The 22694-nt window shown below is 52.4% G+C and overlaps 2 protein-coding genes and 1 long non-coding RNA gene across 3 annotated transcripts in view; 1 reads left to right on the top strand and 2 right to left on the bottom strand.

Moving 5' to 3' along the window:
* The first annotated feature begins 2431 nt into the window (after positions 1-2431).
* pck1 (phosphoenolpyruvate carboxykinase 1 (soluble)) lies at positions 2432-9549 on the top strand. The gene is made up of 10 exons (XM_088607809.1): positions 2432-2589; positions 4022-4286; positions 4494-4675; positions 5056-5259; positions 5659-5846; positions 6263-6425; positions 6981-7205; positions 7510-7641; positions 7860-7955; positions 8353-9549. Exons 2-10 carry the CDS (start codon positions 4063-4065, stop codon positions 8808-8810), a joined length of 1872 nt encoding a protein of 623 aa, XP_088463935.1. The 5' UTR covers positions 2432-2589; positions 4022-4062; the 3' UTR covers positions 8811-9549.
* Positions 9550-10030: 481 nt separating this feature from the next.
* LOC148648398 (uncharacterized) lies at positions 10031-14618 on the bottom strand. The gene is made up of 2 exons (XR_015926715.1): positions 13965-14618; positions 10031-10328 (listed from the first exon to the last, which is right to left on the bottom strand). It is a non-coding gene; the product is annotated as an uncharacterized LOC148648398 (long non-coding RNA).
* A 1373-nt stretch (positions 14619-15991) lies between these two features.
* The window catches only part of pmepa1 (prostate transmembrane protein, androgen induced 1), a 35173-nt gene continuing 28470 nt past the window's right edge, over positions 15992-22694 (bottom strand). The window contains exons 3-4 of the mRNA XM_088607850.1: positions 22290-22343; positions 15992-20997 (exon numbers count right to left, since the gene is read on the bottom strand). Coding sequence (XP_088463976.1) covers positions 20455-20997; positions 22290-22343 — 597 coding nt within the window. The 3' untranslated portion in view covers positions 15992-20454. The remainder of the gene's footprint in view (positions 20998-22289; positions 22344-22694) is intronic.

A 22694-nucleotide genomic window follows, 5' to 3' on the forward strand; every position in this document is an offset into this window, starting at 1 on the left:
TGGGAGACACACGGTGATCATTCTGCACCAGCGGCCCCACTGCACAGTGGATCAGGGTGAGATGTGAGAAACTGCTGCACCAGCTGAGTGAAGGAGGACCTTCTGGGAGGCCAAAGTGAAATTTAATGGGACGGCAGAGTAACACCTCCGCGCTAACAAACAGTTATCATGGAATCCTTATTGACCACATAAACTGCCTTCTTCCATACTGAATAGCGAATATTTGATGTTATGTATGTCTGCATTCAATTTTAATTTGCCAGGTGTCTGCCCAGTCCTGAAAACTATCTAAGGCTTTCTGTAATTGGTCTTTTATATCTATAGTGTGTAATTCCTGAAAGCCCTGTAGTTATATTTTGGTGGCAATGTGTCCACAGCTTGTCTACAGCAAGATGTCCAGTAATTGGTTCTCTACTGAACACTCTGGACTATTACTTCAATGTCTTCCACAACGGGGTTTAATGATTGTCTGTCTTATACCACATAGATGGTTACTCAGTATAGTCACCAGAATCACACAGATTTATAACGTGTTGCATAACTTCACCCCTGTACCCTTACAAACAATGAATCTGATTGTCTCGGTAGTACAGGGAGTCCCATCAGAATGAGCAGTACACCAGCGGCCATCTTGACAAGCCCTTCTGCGTCGGGCTCAGCAGTCTACAAACACCAAAGGAGAAGCGAAAACAGATAGTTGTGCGCCGTATTTATTGAATAAAGCATTATGGAAACTTCCGCCACTTTCGTTCGTGTTTCCCTTTAATGTTTTTTTTCTCTCTTGTCTTAAGTTGAAAAACCTTTCTTCCCACCTTCTGCACAGTCTCTATGTGGGTCCAAACCTTATATCCGCAGCTGTGCCGAAGTCTTCGAGATCCCGCCCTTCTCCCGCGCGAAGACCAGCTCTTCAGTCATATTCCTCTGACCTTCTGGGCGTCTTGTTTTAAGACTGCTGGTTACATCGTGCCGAATTGTCTGTCGGGCAGGTTTTCAGAAAACGATTCCAGCCTCTCTCAGGATTTTGTAACTCCCCTCCTCCTTTTCTTTGTGCGAGAAAACACCGTGAAAACCGCCACCAGCTCTTACTGCGTTCGGTTCCCCATCCACACGCCCCAGAAACACAGCGCCTCCGGGATCATAATCCGTTCATCCATTCACCCATTCATCCAGTACATTTCTGACCACTCTCTCCGATACCGGGTCGCAGGGGAGCCGGGCTCCTGTACGATTCAGTATCCCCTGGGTCAGACACATCTTACTTATAAATATTTCTAAAACATTTCCTTCAGTATTTTAACACATGACGTGCAGATCAAGTGTCTAGAATCGTTTCCGGAGAGTGAGAATCGTTTATTTTTTAAGCACATAATTTAAAGCCAGCGGTGGCGCTCAGAGTCGCTGTGCAGTTGGGTTCGGACGGGTCTGTCCCGGCTACCCAGTGCCGGGCGCTCCTGCAGCGCCTGGTGTGCTGCGCGGAGCCGGGTCTGTGCCGGAGATGCCCGGTGTGAATTCCGCCCCCAGCTGATGAGAAATGCGCGTTCAAAGCGCAGCGAGAGGAGGACAGGAGTGTGACTCGGGACTGCGGTACCCCTACTTCAGCTTTATTTGATCGTTTTTAAACGACATTGAAAGTTCCTGGAGGCATCTCTTACTCCTTATCCTGGATTTGGCGACTCCAGTGTCTGTTTTTCCGTCTGGACTTTGAACGGTTTGATTTAGCACTTATTTGAAGCAATACTCTGATTAAACTGACTATTCATTTGAGCATTTTATTTATTTTTGCTCCTGAACAGAATACGACTTCGAGGAGCGAATCCTAAACTTAACGTTTAGCTATGCGGTTAAATTATTAGTTGAATCCGGGTATAATTCAAGAGGGAAGAGTTCGCCTGGAAGAAAATGGATCAGACCTGGAGTAGATTAACCGGCCCTAGAAACTCCCGTGCAGCTGCGAGCTCAGCTCTACCAGCCAGGACTCCCGGCTTCCGCCGCTGTCACATCTTGGACGAGCCTCCGCGGCCCCTGGCCAATCACAGCCTGCGATTCGCACTAAGGTGTCAAGACAACAGCCAATCAGGTTTTAGTATCTGCCGCAAGGGATACGTCATTCATCGACGAGATGGAGCCGAACAGGTCTGGAAGCTGTCTGTCTTGCATCAGGGGCGATGTGGGGCAGAGTTGAACTTTAACGTGAACCGCATGGAGCAACTGCTAGCAATAACCTGGAATACTGCCAGATGTGATCTCTTTTTTTATTTTTTTCGACTTAGTATCTCGGAGAAAAAGAACAAAACAAGAACATGATGCCGGGTTGAATAATTAACCTTAGGGACGTGTTTTCCCGATGTTTAATTATTCATTTCGGTGTGTTCTTTTCGGGGGGGCAGGTGGTTTGTAGGTTCTGGGTTTATGCTAATCCCATCTGAAGTTCGCCCCCCCCACCCCGGCTGACACACTATAAATGAGCAGGACTGTCCAGCTGTGATCATACAGGAGCTGAGGCATCCCACACCGAGACCGTGTCCCAGAGACATCTGCAGAGACAGCTCACTCCATCCACCTGATTCGCTTTTTTTTAAAAGGATCTTGGTAAGGTATTAGACTATTCATTATCTCATATTTTCTCTGCTTTACATTCACTTTAAAATAAGTGTCAAGTTAAGATTTGCATTGATTTTAAAATACATTTGAGCATCGTCTTCTCTGTAATGTATAATGACGTGACGAACCAGGTGTTAGAAGGTCTCTGCTTTTAATAGTAAAAACCGTTTTGTCGTGGCGAGTTCAGATAGAGTCGCACTGGTGCCGGGGTGACTACCTGCAGACTACCGGCTGTGAGCTCTCAGGCAGGGCAGCTGTATCAGAAATACCAGCTCACCTGGCTCCGGCGGGCAGGAGCATCTCCAGCAGACTCGGGCTGGGGCTAGACTAAATTCACTCAAACTCTTGAGAATTTAGGGGCCTTCTTACCAGAAGTGAGTGAAAACGTCATTGTTTTTGTAAATGCCTTTTTTTTAAATAGGAGATGATTTCCAACCCGTTAACCGTTGGTTAAGTGAGTTCGATTATTATAAATAATAATAATAATAATAATAATAATAGCTTACACTTATATAGCGCTTTTCTGGACACTCCACTCAAAGCGCTTTACAGGTAATGGGGTCTCCCCTCCACCACCACCAATGTGCAGCATCCACCTGGATGATGCGACGGCAGCCATAGTGCGCCAGAACGCTCACCACACATCAGCTATTAGTGGGGAGGAGAGCAGAGAGAGTAATGAAGCCAATTCATAGATGGGGATTATTAGGAGGCCATGATTGGTTAAGGCCAATGGGAAATTTGGCCTTAACCAATCATGACCTGGTTAAATAAACGACGGGACAGTAAATGTACTGTCCCGTCCCGTTAATTTTATTTTTCCCCGAGACGGATATTCCGGATTCGTGTGTCAAACAGGTTTTGCGCTGGTTTCCTTGTGATCCATCTGTCCGCTCTGTAGTAGTCTGTATGGGTTAGATGGGCACTGGACCACCGACCCCAGGGCGGACAGGATACTAGCAATAATACAATAACAAGCATTGTAAACCCAATACTGTACAATAGGCGAAAGTCTGGAATAAACGTGAGTACAAACACTGTAGGAAAAAAGCGATTAAACGAGTTCAGCTTCGTATTGTCAATGTGGATATCTTAATAGGTCGGATACAGTTTTAAACACGAATTTCATGAATGTGAGCTGTATTGTACAAGAGTTTGCGCTGGAGTCTTGAAAGGCGAAACTTTTAAAGTTCCCGCAAATCACCCTACCGCTAATTCGTGCCGGCGACATGCGTGGGAACGCCTCGTGTACTGAATCCCTCTGTTCAGTGAAATATAATGCAATTAGATTCGCCTCCCCGCTTCTTCAGTGAGAAATAGAAGATTCTGCGGGAAGAATCTGTCCAGGAGCCAACGTGACGCTGTAGAAACGAAACGTCTCCTGCGGGCGCATTAGTTTTCGCCTCCTTCTTCCTCTCAGGGCGCTGACGGCATCTTCACCCCAACCCAGCTGAGCACATCATGCCGCCCCAGGTGCACAACCAAGCGCTGTCCGCGCCGCGCGTCCTGCAGGGGGACCTGGCCGCCCTCGGCCCGGCGCTGCGGGAGTTCGTGGAGAGCAGCGCCTCCCTCTGCCAGCCCGACTCCCTGCACATCTGCGACGGCTCGGAGGAGGAGAACCTGCGCGTCCTCACGCTGCTGGAGGAGCAGGGAATGATCAAGAGGCTGCACAAGTACGAGAACTGGTAAGCGCCCGCAGGCCGGTTCTCTCCACGGCGCAGCTGGCGCCGGTAGAATAAACAGCCGCACAGGGCAGGGAGTCACTTACCGTCGGTGGGGACCTGAAGGCAGGGGGACTCCCTGGACCAAGCTCGTGTTTACAGGGCTTTGCAAGGCAGCAATGAAAGGCCCCGAGGGCCCAACTCACCCCTCCTGTCTCCTGCTGCCTGCAGCTGGCTGGCTCGCACCGACCCCCGAGACGTGGCGCGCGTGGAGAGCCGGACGGTGATCGTGACGCAGGAGGAGAGGGACACGGTGCCCACGCCGCGCTCCGGGCTCAGCCAGCTGGGGCGCTGGATGTCCCAGGGGGAGTTCGAGAAGGCCATGAACCTGCGCTTCCCCGGCTGCATGAGAGGTACCTGACGGAGTCTGAGTCGGAGATGTGGGTCTGTGGGCCGTAATCCTGAACTGGCTCTGGGCTGAAAGAGAGCCCTGCTCGAGCCCCTTAAATCAGAACTGTTGACTTCATCTGGGGAGAAAAACCCTGTCGGGGACTGTCCTCCTCCGGGGGTGTGTTGTGCGTGTGTGTGTTGTGTGTGTGTGTGTGTGTTGTGCGTGTGTCTGTAGTGTGTGTGTGTGGTGTGTGTGTGTTGTGCGTGTGTGTTGTGTATGTGTGTGTTGTGTGTGTGTTGTGCGTGTGTCTGTAGTGTGTGTGTTGTGCGTGTGTGTTGTGTTGTGCGTGTGTGTGGAGAGGAGGGCGGCCCTAGCTCCCTGTGTCTGCTGCTCCCTCTGCAGGCCGCACCATGTACGTGATCGCCTACAGCATGGGCCCCCTGGGCTCGCCGCTCTCCAAGATCGGGGTGCAGCTCACGGACTCCCCCTACGTGGTGGCCAGCATGCGGGTGATGACGCGGATGGGGGCGGCCGTGCTGCAGGCCCTGGGGGACGGGGAGTTTGTGCGCTGCCTGCACTCCGTGGGCTGCCCTCTGCCCCTCAAGAGTAAGTCCGCTCCGCCCCCCCCACCGCTGTCAGAAACGCTCGAGCGCCTGTCCGTCCCCACCACGGCATTATCAATAACACACGGGAAAAAGACCAGAGAAGCCCTCAATGGCTGCTCGTGCCACATATCCCTGCCAGGCACAGACCTGGCTTGTCTGCAGTGGATAGAGAGAACAGGCACAAGTTGGATACAAAGGGGTTTCATGTAGTTTTGCATCTAGACGGCTGGATAAGATCCCCAGATCAACGCGCTGCCAGCTCTCCAGCGGGCCGAATGCACCAGCGCTCTCCTCTCGGTCCTCACACGCGAGAGCTGAAAACCCGTCTCTGAACCCGCCCGTGCCGCAAGGAGGTGCCACTCCACTGAGCGCCGCTCTCTGTCCCCCCCATCACCCCCAGGGCCCCTGGTCAACAACTGGCCCTGCAACCCCGAGCTCACCCTGGTCGCCCACGTGCCGGACCGGCGGCAGATCGTCTCCTTCGGCAGCGGCTACGGCGGGAACTCCCTGCTGGGGAAGAAGTGCTTCGCTCTGCGCATCGCCTCGCGCATCGCCAAGGAGGAGGGCTGGCTGGCCGAGCACATGCTGGTGAGCTGACCGCTGCTCCGGGGCCGTCGCGAGAGGGGATGGCAGAGTGGGCCCTGTCCACTGGGCACGGTCACTACAGGGCTGTCCAGCTGCGTCCTGTGGTCACTGTCGCTGCAGGGCTGTCCAGCTCAGCCGTGCAGTCATGGTCACTGCAGGGCTGGGCTGGACAGACACACATCACAGTCACAGGGAGGGCCGTCCAGCTTTGTCCTGTGTTGTCATTGTCAGCGAGGGTGGCGCGGCCCTGCCCTGTTGTCAGGGCCACTACAGGCCAGCCGGCTCTGTGCCGTGGCCACTGCAGGGCTGCCCAGCACGTCCCTGTGTGCTCACAGTCACTGAGGTCTGTCCAGCCCTGTGCCTCGGTCACGGTCACGGCAGCCCCCAGCCCTGAAGGATTCCTCCCCTTCCTTCTGCAGATCCTGGGCATCACCAGCCCGGAGGGCCGGAAGAAGTACATCGCCGCCGCCTTCCCCAGCGCCTGCGGGAAGACCAACCTGGCCATGATGAAGCCCTCGCTGCCCGGCTGGAAGGTGGAGTGTGTGGGCGACGACATCGCCTGGATGAAATTCGATGAGGAAGGTCAGAACCAGCCTGTCCCGCTCTCTCCCGTAACCGAGCACCCTCACGGCTTTACTGGGGCCTCCTGCGGACGCGCCCCCCCTCCTTTTTGTGAAGGAGCCCTAAAACACGAAGCACAGCCTCAGCCCCCTAATCTCCACAGCGCTGCTCAGGAGCAGGCGATGGCGGGTTCCATCCCGAAATAAGTGTTATGGAGGGTCAGAGGTCCCCAGCCTCGATCACGGCAGCCTACTGGTTCCTGGTCCATATCATGAAGCAGCTCTGCTTGTTTTCAGATATGCACTTTGTATGCAGGACACTCTGACATTCCCGAACACAAGCGGGACAAACGCTTGTGCGATGGCTATTGTGCGTGAAGAGCTCGTTTCCCACACTGGAGTCTCCAGTGCTGTTCTGGAGTTTCTGAAAAGCCCCCACCTGGGATCTTAACGGTTCGCTTCTGAAAAGCAGAAGAAGAGGCTTTTTTAATCCTTGTTCAGTTCTTGCATGTTAGCAGGCAGGCACGCCTGCTGCCCTGCAGCAGTTAACTCTCAGGTCCGTCTCCTCTCTGCACAGGGAATCTGAGGGCCATCAACCCAGAGAATGGGTTTTTCGGCGTCGCGCCCGGGACCTCCGTGAAGACGAACCCCAACGCCATGGCCACCATCTGCAAGAACACCATCTTCACCAACGTGGCGGAGACCAGCGACGGAGGGGTGTACTGGGAGGGCATGGACCTGACCCTCCCCAAGGGTGTCACCCTCACCTCCTGGAAGAACAAACCCTGGACCCCTGAGGACGGTGAGTCCGCTGCCCTCCTCCATCCACGAGACACCCCCTCTCCCCAGGCACCCCCAGAGAAAACCAGAGCCACCAGACACATCTGCAGCCTAGAAAAACCTCCAGGCTTCAGTCACCGGAATCACTTTTAATGACAGACGCCTGTCTGGTTTTGCAGTTACCAGATGACTTAACCATTGCTTTAAGACTCGTGAAATATACCATAAACTTAGTTGGCATGGAGCAGCCTCTTTCCTCAGTGAGATGCTGTGGCACTGAGCTGGAGCTTATTAACCCTTCTTTTTCCTCCCTACCTGTCCTGCAGGCGAGCCCTGTGCACACCCTAACTCCAGGTTCTGCACCCCAGCCAGCCAGTGCCCCATCATTGACCCGCAGTGGGAGTCCCCAGAGGGCGTCCCCATTGAGGCCATCATCTTCGGAGGGCGCAGACCACAGGGTGAGTCCCCCCACTCGGGCATCATGAGGTGCCAGAGCTCTGTAGGAGGATGGTTGCATGCAGACTCCACACGGTGACTGACGTGCCACCCTCAATCCCCTTATTAATGTATTAATGACATGAATACAGAAAGAATGCTGATATAGAAGTCTAATCTAGTCTTCAATAAAAGATGCAATTCCTCTGACACTAACCCGTTCTGTCCTCTCTGTCTCCAGGTGTGCCCCTGGTATATGAGGCCTTTGACTGGCAGCACGGTGTGTTCGTGGGCGCTGCCATGAGGTCCGAGGCCACAGCTGCAGCTGAGCACAAAGGTGAGCGTGCATAGACACACACACTTATACAGCGCTGTTCTGGACACTCCACTCAAAGCGCTTTACAGGTAATGGGGATCCCCTCCACCACCACCAGTGTGCAGCCCCGCCTGGATGATGCGACGGCAGCCGGAGTGCGCCAGTCCGCTCCCCACACAGCAGCTCTCAGTGGGGAGGAGAGCAGAGTGATGAAGCCGGTTCAGAGAGGGGGGTTATGGGATGCTCAGTCCCCCCGACGTGCCCGTCCCTGCTGGCTCAGATACAGAAGCAGCTGCACCGGCCCTTTTAGGAGCAAGCTAATGAGCTGCCTGAGAGATGTGAAGCCGGGAGCCGCTGGTAGGGCTGTCTTTCTGTGTCTCTCTCACACGCAACTGATCGTCCTCCCTTCCCGCCCCAGGCAAAGTGATCATGCACGACCCCTTCGCCATGAGGCCCTTCTTCGGCTACAACTTCGGCCGCTACCTGACACACTGGCTCAGCATGGAGCAGCGCCCGCGGGCCAGGCTGCCCAAGATCTTCCACGTCAACTGGTTCCGCCGGAGCGCGCAGGGGGCCTTCCTGTGGCCGGGCTTCGGGGAGAACGTGCGCGTGCTGGAGTGGATCTTCCGCAGGGTGGACGGGGAGGCCGGCGTGTTCCCCTCGGCCGTGGGGTACCTGCCCGCCGAGGGGGCGCTCAACCTGAAGGGGCTGGGCCAGGAGGTGGACCTGCAGGAGCTCTTCCACCTGCCCCGGGACTTCTGGGAGGAGGAGGCCCGGGCGATCCGCGCGTATTTCGAGACGCAGGTGAACGACGACCTGCCCTACGAGGTGGAGAGGCAGCTGTGTCTGCTGGAGCAGAGGATACACCAGCTGTGAGGCGGGGCCAGAAAACAGCGCACTGCCAGGGAGGCCTGGCGGAAATTAGGAAATTAGCGGATTGCTTAATTTACTGTTGCTTTTAATTCCAAGTTCATGAGCCAGGGCTCCCACCATCGCTTAAGGAAAAAAAGTGAAGAAAATGGTGGATGTTGAAAAATCAAAGAAATCTTTACCTCCAGCGTCCTGTGCTCTAGCTGTGGCTGCTGACCTCCAGCCCTGTGAAACACTAACAGTATTGCTAATGAACTGAAATGTCTTCTGGAACCTGAGAAGAGCTGAATCATTTTAGATTATAGTGTTAACTTGTCTTTAAGTGTCAAGTATATTTTTAAAAAGTGAGAGGCAGAGATCAATAGCCTATATTCTGATTTGCACATTTATGCAATATTTTAATGTCATACGCTTTCCAAATAGATGTTTTTACGAGCCTGGTACAGTATGTTTGGATGTGTTACCAGAGAACAAAAAAGTCCTGCCCTGCTGTCTTCCAAACACTGGGGAATCAGCACATGTTTCAAATGCAGAACATGTTCTTTCTTGCAGAATAACTGTTATAGTTATTGTTATTGCTATTGTGAAACATTTTAATTTATTTTTGTACAGCATTAGCTGTTAGGATAGTTTTATTTTTTTTTATTAATAGTGTAATTGTGTGGTTGTAATTAAAAAAGTAATTATTTTCAGCACAAAAGGTTTAAAAATGTAAATAAATAAATAAAATTGGATTTTTGTAACATGTTTGTAGTCGGTTGTGGTCTGTTGATGAGTGGCTTTCTGATGAAGGACCTATCAGGAATTCAGCTGAGCAAATTACTGTGTGGAACAAGGGTATAGCCTTGCAGTCTGGCCCAGAGAGCAGCTGTGCTGATGCCGGGCTGCCCTGGACAGAAAGAAGCACCCATCTCCAGAGAGGAGGATCTGAGCTGTCAGAACCACCATGACCACCAGCAGAACAGCTGCTGCCCATCTCTGTTCTGACTCCAAAGACCACAGAGGTTCCTTCCTGTACGAGGCATGGGTGTGAACAGCTGGAGAAAGCAAGGGTGCATCTTTACCTTCTGATACAACACAGCATGAACCTAGGACTGGGCTGCAGTGTAGAGTGACCAGGACACTGCACCCCACATGAGAGGGGTGTCGCCCCCAGTTCCTGGCTGCACACTGCTGATGCGCCCTTGTCGCAATGGCTGCTGTAGAAATGGGAGTCGGGGTCAACGTCTCTTCTCGATGAACTCATCAGTTTAATAATTAAAGTGCCCCTGAGTGTTCACAATGGTGGACGAGAAACAAGGACTTTTGGCTCAAGCTAAAACTCTTCACAGTCCCTGTTGATCCGAGTGTTGCCCAGAGTGTTCCAGTCCGGACTGAGCACCCGGAGACAGGCTTATCTGTTCCGGGAGAAGACCTTTCCCACGTTGCTCTCACAGTGTAGCTCGGCATCCTCCCCTTCCCACTGCTCTGGTGTCCCATTGCTTTCCAGTCTCGGTCCTCCAGTAACTGGTACTGCGATGCCACCTGGGTTCACTCAGTGAGAGGAGATGACAGAAAGGAACGAAAACAATAAAATAGCAATTAATCTCAGTATTCTTATAATATTGCTAGTGTAACGAAACGGCCGACATACAGGCACAAGCCGATTGCAGTGCGGTGACGGCACCGCCCTCTACCCCCCCTGCACAGAACAGCAGTGTTGGCCACCTGGGCTGACAAAGCTCTTCTTTAGCTCAGCTGGCAAGAGCCCTGTTGAGTGATGCTGGAGTCCCGGGTTCGAGCCCATGAGGTGAGGGACGAACTGGGGTGGGAGTGGTGAGGGCGCAAGCCCAGGAACCTGAATTTACTACACTGTTTTATCAACATTGTTTTACAGAACGCTAATATAAATATTAATTTAGAAATGCTCACACTTTGAACAAAGGAAGGGCAGAAGCATTTCTATCATAAATGGCAAGAGAACACTGGAGACCTGTGGAGGAGGCAAGATGATATTTGAGGCCTGAAGGAACAACTACAGGAAGAGTAGGAGAAGCAGAGCAGGGCTAGAAGGTCTTAAGTTGCCTCCAGAGCTGAGATCTTTCAGTCCCGACCTCCCTCGTACTTCAAAGTCAAAATACACAACCCCTGGGGGCTGGTGCCTCCACAGTCATCAGCAGAAGCATTTTAAAAAACAACCCCTTAACTAGTGCAGCAGGGTCAGCTGAAGAGTGCAATCTTGCGGTCATGATCAACAATCATCTGATTTTCAATCGCTCAGTGGGCGTTCAGAGGGAAAAAAACATGGGTGAGTCAGAGCTGGCTGAGATCGCAGAGAGGCCGAGGGGTTCGGAATGTGTGGAGCTCTGTGCAGTGCACTTGGAAAAGGCAGAATTTCCTGTGGCACTTCCTGGCGTTTCCAATCCAGCAGCCTGGCACTGTGGAGCGAAACTTGCCCTGGCATTTACGATACCTGGCATCCGTACCAGTGCAGCCAGCTGCTTGCTCAGTGCTGCCCCTCAGTGGAGTGCTGCCAGAAGTACAGAGCCCAGCTCTGCCTGAAAGCGCAGTGGCAGAGCTGCGTCTAAAGTTACTTTTACCACTTTCGTTTGCCTTTGGCATTTTTTTTGCAAGGGAATTTCTGTTTAAAGTTGTAGATGTCCCCCTCAAGCCTTCGCCCCTCTTTCTTTAGCAGGGGTTCAGGACGAGTGCCCGCCCGGGCCGAGCCGAGGATGGCCAGTGTGTCCTCTGTCTGCTGCGACGGCTGCACTCTGAGTGTGCGGGAATCTGCTCTGTCCTATTGACAGGGCACTGCGCAGCGGTTTCATCCAGAACAGGCAGAGTCCCAGGAGTCTCTGTGACCTTTCCCCCAGTCCCCGGGCCGGTCAGCTCAGGTCAGTGCAGGGGAGCTCAGCTCCCATGGGATAAAGGAGAAGTGAGGAAGTGTTAGTCACACATGCTGTGTCATGCACGGTCAGCCGGGGCCTGTCTTTCCTGCAGAGCTGCCATTGTGAAAACTGATGCTGATGAGACCAGTAAAACTACTTGGCACCCGGGGCGATCTCTTCAGAACCTCCTGAGGCTGATCGCTTGGGTTCTATGCAAATTCACAACCGGCGCAAACGTCCCCATGGAGCCGAAGACACGAGGAGCTCGGGAGCGAGGGTGGAACGAGACACTCGCACGCACAGGCTCTCCACAACAGCACAAGCGCGGCAGGTGTCCATTCCTCATGACGAAATTCTCTTAAAAGCAAAAGGGGCTGCAAGAGCAAACTGTACCTGCTGATATGGTTCCAGTCCACCCCAGATCAAACTAGCAGTTCAGCATTTCTGAGCTGTGGATTCACGCAGTTGGCACTCTCCCCAGAGCCCCAGCGCATTACACAAGCCGGCGGGAGAGATCGAACAGCATGTTTGCCCAGGGAGATAGCCCCACACCGCACTGCACGAGAGTTGCTCAACACCAGGGCACATTCCACAGGACCGGCGCGGAGCTGCAGGAAGCAGGAATGCTGGCTAAACAGGTGTGTGATGTAATTCGGGGACAGTGACCCTGCCCACAGGCCCACCGTGTCATCAGCCCACCTCCAGGCACACTGCTGGTCAGCCACTCGGACAGCCAGCTGGACTCACACACCCCACTGCCCTGCGACTGCCCAGGGGACACCCTGGGAAACTCAGGAAAGCCTGGCTGGAGAGGTGAGATGTATGCCACGGGATTATGGAAGTAGAGCAGTAGAGTCTGGGAAAGGTAAGTGGTAAAATATCCATGAAGAACGACCATATTCAACGTTCATAAGGAAATCCAGAAAATAACCCATCGCCCTTCGTTTTCCACGTATCACTTGGTTGCCTACCTGTTACCTCTGACTGACCCCTGTCCTGTAGCTAAAGGAGCATCTTCCCTCTGGGACATGTGCCCAGAATCACCTCCGCCTTTCCTGTGTTTCAGACAGCAGCAGAAAGGAGACCACGTGGCCCTTAATGTCAGGGTGCGTCAGCCGCACGACAGCTCTTGTGTAGTGTGGAACAACCCCCCGGTCATCTCCAGAACAAAACCTGGGCCCTACCACCAGCTGAACCCCAAGAGCAGCTGATACTGGGGACATGTGTCCCGGCCCCCAGAAGGACTACGGAGAGCCGTGGTGTAATCAGATCTTGCCAAAGCAGTGTGAGGTATTATAAAACACTGTAAACATGTTCCATCCTGAGGAGAAGGTAAATTCAGTACGTGGTGTAAACCTGGGAGAGACAAGAAAATGAACCCTCCATCCCTTTTCTAACTGTTTCGAAACAGGGTTGCCATCCCAGCAGGCAATGGGCAGGAGGGTCACCCCAGACATAGAAAAACGTAAAAGCAATTTGCAAATGTTCTGTTGAAAACTTCCCTACAAGTTAATACCAAGTCTGTAGAGAGAGGGTCTTGCCTGCTCACTGGACTTGCAGAAAACACTTAAGCATTCAGGCAACTCTGTGCACTTTTATGGAGTTTCTCTGGGGATTTACTGTGAATTTAGTGACAGATCACAGGCCAGCCTTGGCAAGAGAAGCAATCTGCGAGACACAGTGAAGGAGACGCTTGTTCCGCGCTGACTGTTAAGGACTATTGAGCTGTTTTTAATGGAACTGTGGGCCAAAGTGCTCAGCAGTTACAAAGAGTAATACAGCTCAGGCCAGAGGGCACTCTCTCATAATATCATTTTATCCCAGGGCAAGGCTGGGATCATTTCTATTCATATCCATAAAATGGTTTTTATTACTAAATTGCCTACAAATTGCGGAAAATCACTCCTTTGTCCCAGCAACCCTTGGACAGCACAGCCCAGTTTCCCCAGTCAGCAGTGAACTTGCTTTTCATATGAAAAAGCACAAGGTGCTGTGCAGACCAGCTGGGTACTAGCCATCAGTAAGAAGTCATACACAGTTAATACTGTTTTTATAAAAGAGGGTTTTCAACAATAAACTAAAGTCATTTACTGTTCATTGTAGAGTACACTGGAATATACTGTATATGTATGGAGAAAGAATGGTTGTTGCTTCAGAATGAACTAAAACAGGGCAGGTTAAGACAGCAAGCAAAAAACTTGTTTACTGAGACAATTCTAACGAAACACAGACGTGACAGTTCTGTTGGTTTCATAATTAAACACGATTATTCGTCTTGATATTCAAGAAGTACCTGAAGTGCCAGGCTGTGGTCACCGAGCCTGTCCTCTCAGGGTGGCCAGGTCTACCTGTGCCGCCCAGTGTCTGTGTCCAGGCTGTGGTCACAAACCTGTACTTCGTCAGGGTCTGTGTTCCAGTTTGTGGGGAGTTTGTGTCTGGTCCCCTGCCCGGAGCTGAGGGTGCTGCAGAGTCAGCTCTCTCTCACCCACAGGCCTCAGCGGCATAGCTAGAGGTGACCCAGAGCGGGGCAGGAGGTGTGCTTGTTACGCAACAGCGCAGAAAAACAACCCACTTCATTCAGGAGAGTCCTGCGTCACTGGCTCCGACACAGCCCTGCCCACACCAGGTCTCTCGGCTGGTGGTTACTCATTAAAGGCCAGGGCCGCCTCCCACGCGGGGACATGGTGCTACAGCTGGGGCGCTGTCCAGCGGGCTGGACTCAGAGGTTTGTCTTCAGCACATCCCCTAACTCCAAGACGACAAGCCCAAACAAGACAGCTTGATCGGATTAGAGTGGCACTTACTGAAATTCCAGCTACATGTTTGCAGTGAGAAGGGAGGGGAGACATGGAAATGTAATTCGTAAAACACAACAAGCGACTAATAATCCTCACAAAAAGATTGCTGTACCTTCTTTCACAGAATAAACTCAGGCGTCAAAGAGGTCATAAATTTAATCTAGGCTTGCCCGTATTTACTAAACATCTCTACCTGTAACATAAGAGAGAAGGTTTTTCTATTATATTTTTCCATTTGCCATTATAATCTTTCCCATTATATAAATCTCCACTCCTGGATCCATTGTTCACACCATGTTCATCCCAAACTGCTCATGCAGCCATACAGTGGGTTGGACACGTCTGAGCAGGATCTTTAGCAATGATGGACAAGAGCACAACCAGCCGCTACCAGAAAGCCTCTACTCCTGGAGAGGGTCACGGTGATTCTGGGTCTGAGCTGGAGTCAGTCTCCGATTTAACTAATTTCATTAGTCCTAAGTGTAAAATAAACCCAACTCCGAGAGTACCGCCTCTGACAGTGTCAGTACGCGGAACTTTACTCAGCCTCTCTGCAGTTTGAAGCTGGTTACTCTGACTGACGACTGACGTGTGAGGAAGACCAGGGCTGAGAGCTGCTGGTGTACTGTAGCAGCCTGGCTTTCCTTTGAGGACTCCCATCCCTCTGCTGCCCAGCCTGACCTGGCTCGGGCTCACTTACTGTCTGACGAGACACTAGGAGATGTTTTAAGTGTCCGCCAGGGGTCTATTAAGAGAAATTAGCCTTCAGGTTAAATTGAAAGTACAATGTATCCTGTAACAAGTCTCACATTTCTTTGTCAAAATTAAGTTTTCGTAAACTTTTGCTGCACAGCAGTCCCAGTGCCAGAGCAAGAGTAAGGACTCCACCTGGTGGAAAGGATGCACTACTACTGTTACAGTCAGGAATACTGCCTACACCTTCTCTCGTTGAGTCTTCAAACATCTGCTGATCATATTCCAGTTGAGAAAAAAATCTTTCATTTCAATCCAAAGATCGGTGGTACTTGGGTTTTCCCCAAGGATGTACTTTAGTCATAGTGCAGAAAAAGCACACGCTACCCCTGCAAAACTGGTTTTCAAAGCATGTTCCCAAACGTTTTTGCGACTGCAGGGTTCTTCAGCACAGGGCCTGACAAAGACAGCCTGCTGCCCCCTGCAGAAGAAAACTAACAACCTCGGAAACACACCGGCTGTGTGCTGATCCCAGCCCTGATCCGACCCTTTCCGAAGCCAGTCCCGCAGAAAGAGAGAAGAGGCAGGAGGGGCAGTGGTTGCTCGTACCGGGGGTACTGTACAGTATACGCTGCAGTAACAGGCACTCTGTGGAGACTCTCTGGAGGAGTATCCAGGGCTCTGGCCAAATACAAGAGCAAACTGATAATGCAGAAAGTTTCTTCCACCAGCCAGTAAACGGCAATGCTGCTCTCCTGCCTGAGAAACACAGCTCAGCCCAGCTGCTGCCTCTCGTTAACCGAGTCAATAACTCTAAGCACACTCCTAGTCTTTTTAGAAACCTTTTTATTTGTTTAAATGGAGGTTAACTCGAAACGTATCTGATTTACAGCGCTTCTGGTAATAGTCTTCGTCCCCCGGCTTTAACAGAATGATACAAACCTGGTAACACTTTTAGGATCCAATATAAATTAAAAAATAATAAAAATAAAAATGTTGTTACACATGATCAGTTATTGTTGACAATAATATATATATATACTTACGGCGATACATCTCTGAATGGAACATGCTTTAGAATATAACAGGTTTAAGTACAGTATAGAAACAACAACTCTTCATCAGAACACAAGCATCCTCATAACAAAATGAGCACCAGGAAAGGAACTAGGAAACTTGTCTGTTTTTTTTAGTACAGATAATTGCTTAACAGTTTTATAAATAGGCTTATACTGCAACCTTAAAGTGTTACATCATTGTTTTTCCAACAGTTTAATGGGCAAAGCAAGCGAACTGACAAAAATGAATAAAAAAAACCTTCAAGTTACACAGACCCACCCCACCCATGACTGTCTCTGAGGGTCGGGTGGGATCATGCCTTCTTTGGAAATGCTCGGTTTCATGCTGGGAACCATGCCCAAGCTACCTCTGTGTGAGGCGACTGTCAGCCCTAGAGGAAACTCACCGCACTGTGACCAACACAGGGCCCTCCTGCCTGGGACCAGGTCTGGGACGCGGCCCGAGGCCGGAGAGGCGCTGGGCTGCTGGGATATACCAGAGTGCACTGGTGCCAAACCGCAGGGCAGGGGATTGTGGGACAGCGAGGGACATTTGCTTTAACTCCTTCAATTTCTCTTCAGAGCTTTTCTGGATGTTAACCCAGCACCTGTGTGCCCACAGTGGCTCTTAGCCAACAATGACGAATGCGTTTTGTGAATTGACTCTCTTATCTGGAATGGGATTTGATGGGTACCTGCCACTCACTGGAAAGTGGTGGAATCCAGGAAAATCCCAAGTATAATATTCCCAGATGGAGACCCATTTGTGCTGCGAGGCTGAATCTTTTACGTTCAGGAATGAGACAATTAGAAAAACCCAAACAAGAACTCCCCAAGGAACCAGGTGAGTTTCCCCTTGGACACACACAGACCCCTTGCTGACCCCCACACCAGGACACGGCAGCTCGTCACGGGACAGAGAGCCCCCCGCCTCCCTCCTGTCAGAGCGCTCGGGGAAACACAGCCATACGTCGATGCACCCCCTCTTTATCACGCCTCGCATCCATGTTGTTTCTGATTCTGACATTTGCGAACAAGCAGTGTTTATCTAAACAAGGGGACAATCGACGCGGCCAGTTCAGAAAGCAAAGTGAGCGCTCAGGAGAAGCAGCCGACGATGCGGTTTGACAGGAGGTGTGGCAGGAGTGCAGCTGACCTCTGACCTGAGCCCCACTACCCCTGGGCCAGAAAACACTCTCCTGTCCCTCTGGTTCCATCAGACACTAAGTGCACAAACTGTGGTCCTGTATCCATTCGCACAACACACTTCCTCAACTCTCAAGGACAGGACAGGAGACATGAGTGCTGGACACAGATGGAAGATAACCAGTGAAAAACAAAAAAAAGGTATAGGTATCATTAATTCGCCTTGTCTGCAAGTTACACAGCAAAATATATATGCATGTATAATGAATTTGCACAAATAAAGTCCACTTAGTTTCTAAAAAAGTGAAAGAAAAAACAACAACCTCCTTTTTTAATATCTAAGTTAAACAACAACTACATTATCAAAAGGCAAAAGTAGGTATATTGCAACACTCTCCCTAAACCTCTATCGTGCACACACCTCTCTCACGCGGGCTGGCTGGCACACTGCGGCCCGTCATCGGCCGGCGCCGGCCCCAGGCATCTCCGAAACAGGAAGAGCTCTTGCCTGAGAGGGAGGGGGTGACGGGCAGGAGTGACCGGGACCGGCACAGTCTCGCTCGCGCTGGCCAGGAGCGCCCCCGTCTCAGCAGGTGGGGGGGGTCGCTGGCGACAACAGGCAGATATGTAGAACAGGAGGCCCTCAGGACCGCACGCCCAGACTGCCCAGTGCCTCCCAGTCACCCCTTGCCTTATTCACTGGTCACACCCCTGCCTCGAAACGACTTTCAGCCAGCACCGGGTTTCCCTGAAGCAAACTGGATCGACCAGAATCATACCCGAGCTCCCTCCGAGGCCGAAACCGCTGGGGGGGGGGGGGGGGGGGAGAGAGCGGCGCCCACCCGGCCGAAACCGATCTTTTCATTTTTCCCCGCGGCTGATCTTAATTGAGATTGTGTGGCTGTAAACAAAAGAAAGGAGCGGCTTTCCCAGGGATCCTGGGGGGCTGGAAGGCATGTGCTCGGGCTCGTGCATCGGCCCTCCGCCCTCCCGCAGCTCGCCGTTTCTGCCAGGAAGGGAGCAGTTGCATAAGAAGAAAACAAAACCCGGGCTGACTGAAAGGGATTGGTGTGCCTCCCCGTTTTCATTAAAGTGCTGAGAGAACGCCTGCAAACAAGTCCTCGTTCAGGGGGACGCCTGCACTGCACAGCAGCCCCCTCCCGGCCTGGCCCTGGGCCCCCCGCCCTGACCCCGACGGGCGCTTGACGTCAGCCGGCGCAGCTGCGGCCAGCCCACAGGACGGAACCGGCAGGAAAGAATACCTCCCAACAGCCACGCTAGCACAGCAGCTCGGACACACCCCCGCCACCCTCGCTGAACACCAGGATGGGCCTCCCCTGGACCTCTAAATGAAACCCCGGACAGCTGGCAGAGGACAAAATCATAAGACTGCCTGCAGGGGAGCACCGGGGCTGTGATGCTTGGCCAAGCCTTCTGATTAGAGGCGAGTCGGGCGGTCAAGACTCTGATCGGACTGTGTCCAGTAAGAGGAGAGGTCTCCAGCTGCCCGCCCCCCACTGTTGGCGTTGCGAGCCGCGACACAGTGGCCGTGAGACCAATCCTGCCCTCACAACCGCAGGGTCATCTGATGTCCTCACCACCCCCGGAGGACACCCTCGACTGTGCTTCCAGCCGACTTCATCTGAAAGTGCTTTTTACAACACTTCAGCTCCCGACAAGTCCCCGGACTCACTCCACCTCTGAGCCAGCTGCCTCTGACCCGGGAATAACAGAGAAGGACCTGGCCAAGGCCCACCAGTCCCATAAGGGTGCTGAACTGGGTCACACGGATCTCGGAGGGGGGGCGAGACAGGAAGGCTCTGCTGCTGGAGTCCGCTGGCTGTGGCTCTATTGTGCACGGTAGTGAGCTGGTTCTCGAACAATAAAAACAAAACCATTTGAAAGCTTGGAACTGCAGCCCCACTCCGAGCTGCTGTGCAGTGAAGGGGCCCTGTGACAGAGCCGGTCCGTCTGCCGAGACAGGCGCAGGTGAGAAAACACACACACCACTCATCCACACGATCCCCTCCGATCGCCATAGAGGTCTTCTCACTGGTGCAAGCTGGGGCTTGCAATTTGTCATTTATATTAAAAAATAGTGCAATATTTTTCAACATTTATATAAATAACTCTAAATTCGTGCTTTTTCTTTTAAGTCCTTTCAGGCTTTTTTTTCTTTTAACACAAAGTTAAACATGTTTGAATTGGCACCCTGGAAAGAACAAATGCCATTTCACTTTTTCTAGTTATGAGACAAAACAAGAAGAATGAATTTCTTTTCTCTTTATAATCCCTTTTCTTTTTACAAAAATACCCCTGCCTGCGCACTTTGTACCCAATACTCTTATGATACATATTGCAGATTAGTCAAATAAACACAGTCTTCTTTTTGATTTTCTTTTGTGCAAATGTTTCTTGAAAGGTTAAGGAAATTAAAGACAAATAAATAAGCAGGACTCATGCACACTGCTCCAGCGATGAGTGCAAGGACAGGTCATGCCCAACAGAGCCAGCTTCACGCCAGGCTCAAAGAGGAGACACCTGTCTACAGGTAGCAGGCCTGCACATATCAGTGCACCGACCACGCGGGCCTGAAATAAGTCATCCGGATTGCAAGGGAAGACTCGACACTGCTAAAGACTTTCGAGCGTTTCGAATTAAGGACAGGTGCTGTAGAGGTAAGTCAAGTCTAACAGAGCTCACAGTGACAACTGAGAGACAGCTGAACACACTCTCGGCAAGGGATAGGCTGGTTAACCCTGAAAAGAAGAAAAAAATAATAATGACGATGAAGAATAAATATGTAAAGGGGGATGCAGCTCAACACTTTTTTTTTTGAATTCCTCAATAGCTGAAAACCTAGAACAGCCAAAGCTGTGAGCACTGAACAACACAGAACAAGTAAATATTTGTACAACAGGAGGTGGGGGGTGGGGGGCACAGGCTGGGCACTCTGTCCCTGATTGTGGGATCATCATCCCCCATCCCCTCCCACCCCCTCCTCTCCCCCGGGCTGGCCGGCCTGCGCGAAAGGGCCACAGAGGGCCCCGAGTATCCAAGGCTCGGCCCCCCTGCCGGTGCCTCAGTCTCAGAAGGGCTGGACCTTCTGCGTCTCCTTGTTGCGCGCGTTTGTGCTCTCCAGGCTGATCTGCGCTGGGTCCAGTCTGTGCTGGGGGCCGTGCACCGGGGGGGGCGTGGCTGCCTGCGCCGGCGGTCTCTGGGTGGAGGGGTAGTAGGCGGGGCCCGGGTGGCAGTGACCTATGACCTCGCTGTAGGTGGGTGGCGGCCCCTCCACGCGGCCCTGGCTGCCGTAGCAGGCGGCGCTGACCCCCGAGTGCAGGCTGGGGGCGCACAGCGAGGCGTCGATGAGGTCGCTGTCGAACACGGTGCGGTTCGGGGGGGCGCGCACGGACTCCCGGTTCAGCTCCAGCTGCTGCTCGGGGTCCCGCAGCTGCAGGGTGCAGGGCCCCTGGTAGGGGGGCGGCTCCTCGCCGTCCGACAGCGAGATGGTGGGTGGCAGGTCGATGTCGTGCGGCAGGTAGGGGTAGGTGGGCTGGAAGCGGGCGAAGCGATCCCTCTGCAGGTAGGAGGGCACGGCCAGCCGGTCCGGGGGCCGAGGGGTGTACATCGGCTGCAGGGGGCAGAGGCAGGAGAGAATGAGTGCACTCGCACGCCTGTCTGTCCATCTCACTGCAGCAGGGTGGACTGCGTCTACCAGCCTGCTAAACGCTGCCTTAACTGATAATTAATATCATGAACTAGGGGTTAATAAGTTCAGTGTATTCGTCACATGCACAAGTGCAGTGAAATGCTTATTTGCCTGTACGCTCCAATACAAAGACGTTAAAGGAATCACCCACACCAAACACAGAACAGCAGCAGCAACAACAAGTTAAATAACATACACAATAAAAAACACAAACAAAAAGAAACCACTTTAAAAAGTGAGCACTGCTGCCTGGCAGCGCTGGGGTGCCGTCTGTGTTGGTGTGGGTTTCCTCTGGGTGCGCCAGTTCCCTCCCACAGTCCACAGACATGCTGGTGGGATAATTGTCTTCTGGGAGAATTAGCCCTGGTGTGACTGTGTGTGTCTGTTTACCCGGCAGCAGACCCTATCCAGGCTGCACCCTGCCTTGTGCCCATTGCTTGCTGGGATAGGCCCCAACACTCCCATGATCCAGGATTGGATAAGCGATTGGAAAGCGGATGATGCATGCATGACAGAAGAGAGGCCCCAGACTCTAAGAAGCAGTATTTAACTGTCCTTGTCCTGCAGGTCTGAGCGTGCAGTGACTGCTGGCAGACTAAGGCTGTTTGCTGGAGAGGCCTGAAGGGAGACCTGGCCTTATTACACCGCCCAGCAAGCCCCAGAGCACCAGCACCCGAAGTAGACAGCGAGAGCTGAAGCAGCACTCCGCTCGAGAGCCTCTTCACCCGCCACCCTCTCTCGCCTTGAACGAGAGCCGCTGGCCAGATGACGCCCATGTGAAAAGGCTGCTTTCTTTCTCGAGGACAAAAGCCGCCCTGCTCGAGAGCTGCTCTCCAAACCAGCCTGCTGTCAGCCCTCTGCCCTCTCGCCATTGTGCTGCTACAGATCAGGAAACGCCAGTGTCACCTCTCAGTGCCACGCACAGCTCCAGCAGCTTCTCAGCCTGACACTCGAGTGCTTTAGACTGCAGCCTGGACCTATTGATGGCAAGAGGGCAGCTTCATTCCGGGCAGAATCGTGCTCCGGCCCGCCTGCCGTGTGTGCAGCACAGCTGAAGGAACAGGCGCACAGCAGAGCAGGAGCAGGTCCTCTTCTGAGGACTGACCGAGGAGCTGGGGCTCCAGAGACACCACCATCATCCTGTCAGATCTCAGCAGCCGGGCGACACCATCTTAACGAGCTCATTACTGAAGGAGAAAACAAATCCACAGTACCTCTGTCATTCCACTGGAGGGCCCAGAGCTATCGGATGGCCACAGGCTCCCTTCCTGAAAGCACAGAGGGAGAGAGAAACGGTCAGAAAGAGACATTAATGCTGAAGTGCAGGTGTGCGATTCTCTAACACACCTGGGCTCTACACACATTATCTGCAGGAACTCTCTCAATAAATCAGAACAGTCTAGGGATACAAAACGCCCACAGTGGTCTTACTCACACTGTGGCAGGTGGTGAAAATTTCAGCAGTAATTTTTAGGTCTTTCCACGCTGTAAAGATGAGATTCAGATCCGGCGCTGTCCTGCAGGGCTTCCAGCGGGACTGCACCAGCATTCCTCCAGGCCCCTGCCAGGCCCCGTGTCCCACTGGGATGCCGAGATACGGCTCCTCAGGCTGGCTGCCA

This window comes from Lepisosteus platostomus, chromosome 15, assembly GCF_059453375.1.
Source record: "Lepisosteus platostomus isolate fLepPlt1 chromosome 15, fLepPlt1.hap1, whole genome shotgun sequence".
In the NCBI taxonomy this organism is placed as follows: Eukaryota; Metazoa; Chordata; class Actinopteri; order Semionotiformes; family Lepisosteidae; genus Lepisosteus; species Lepisosteus platostomus.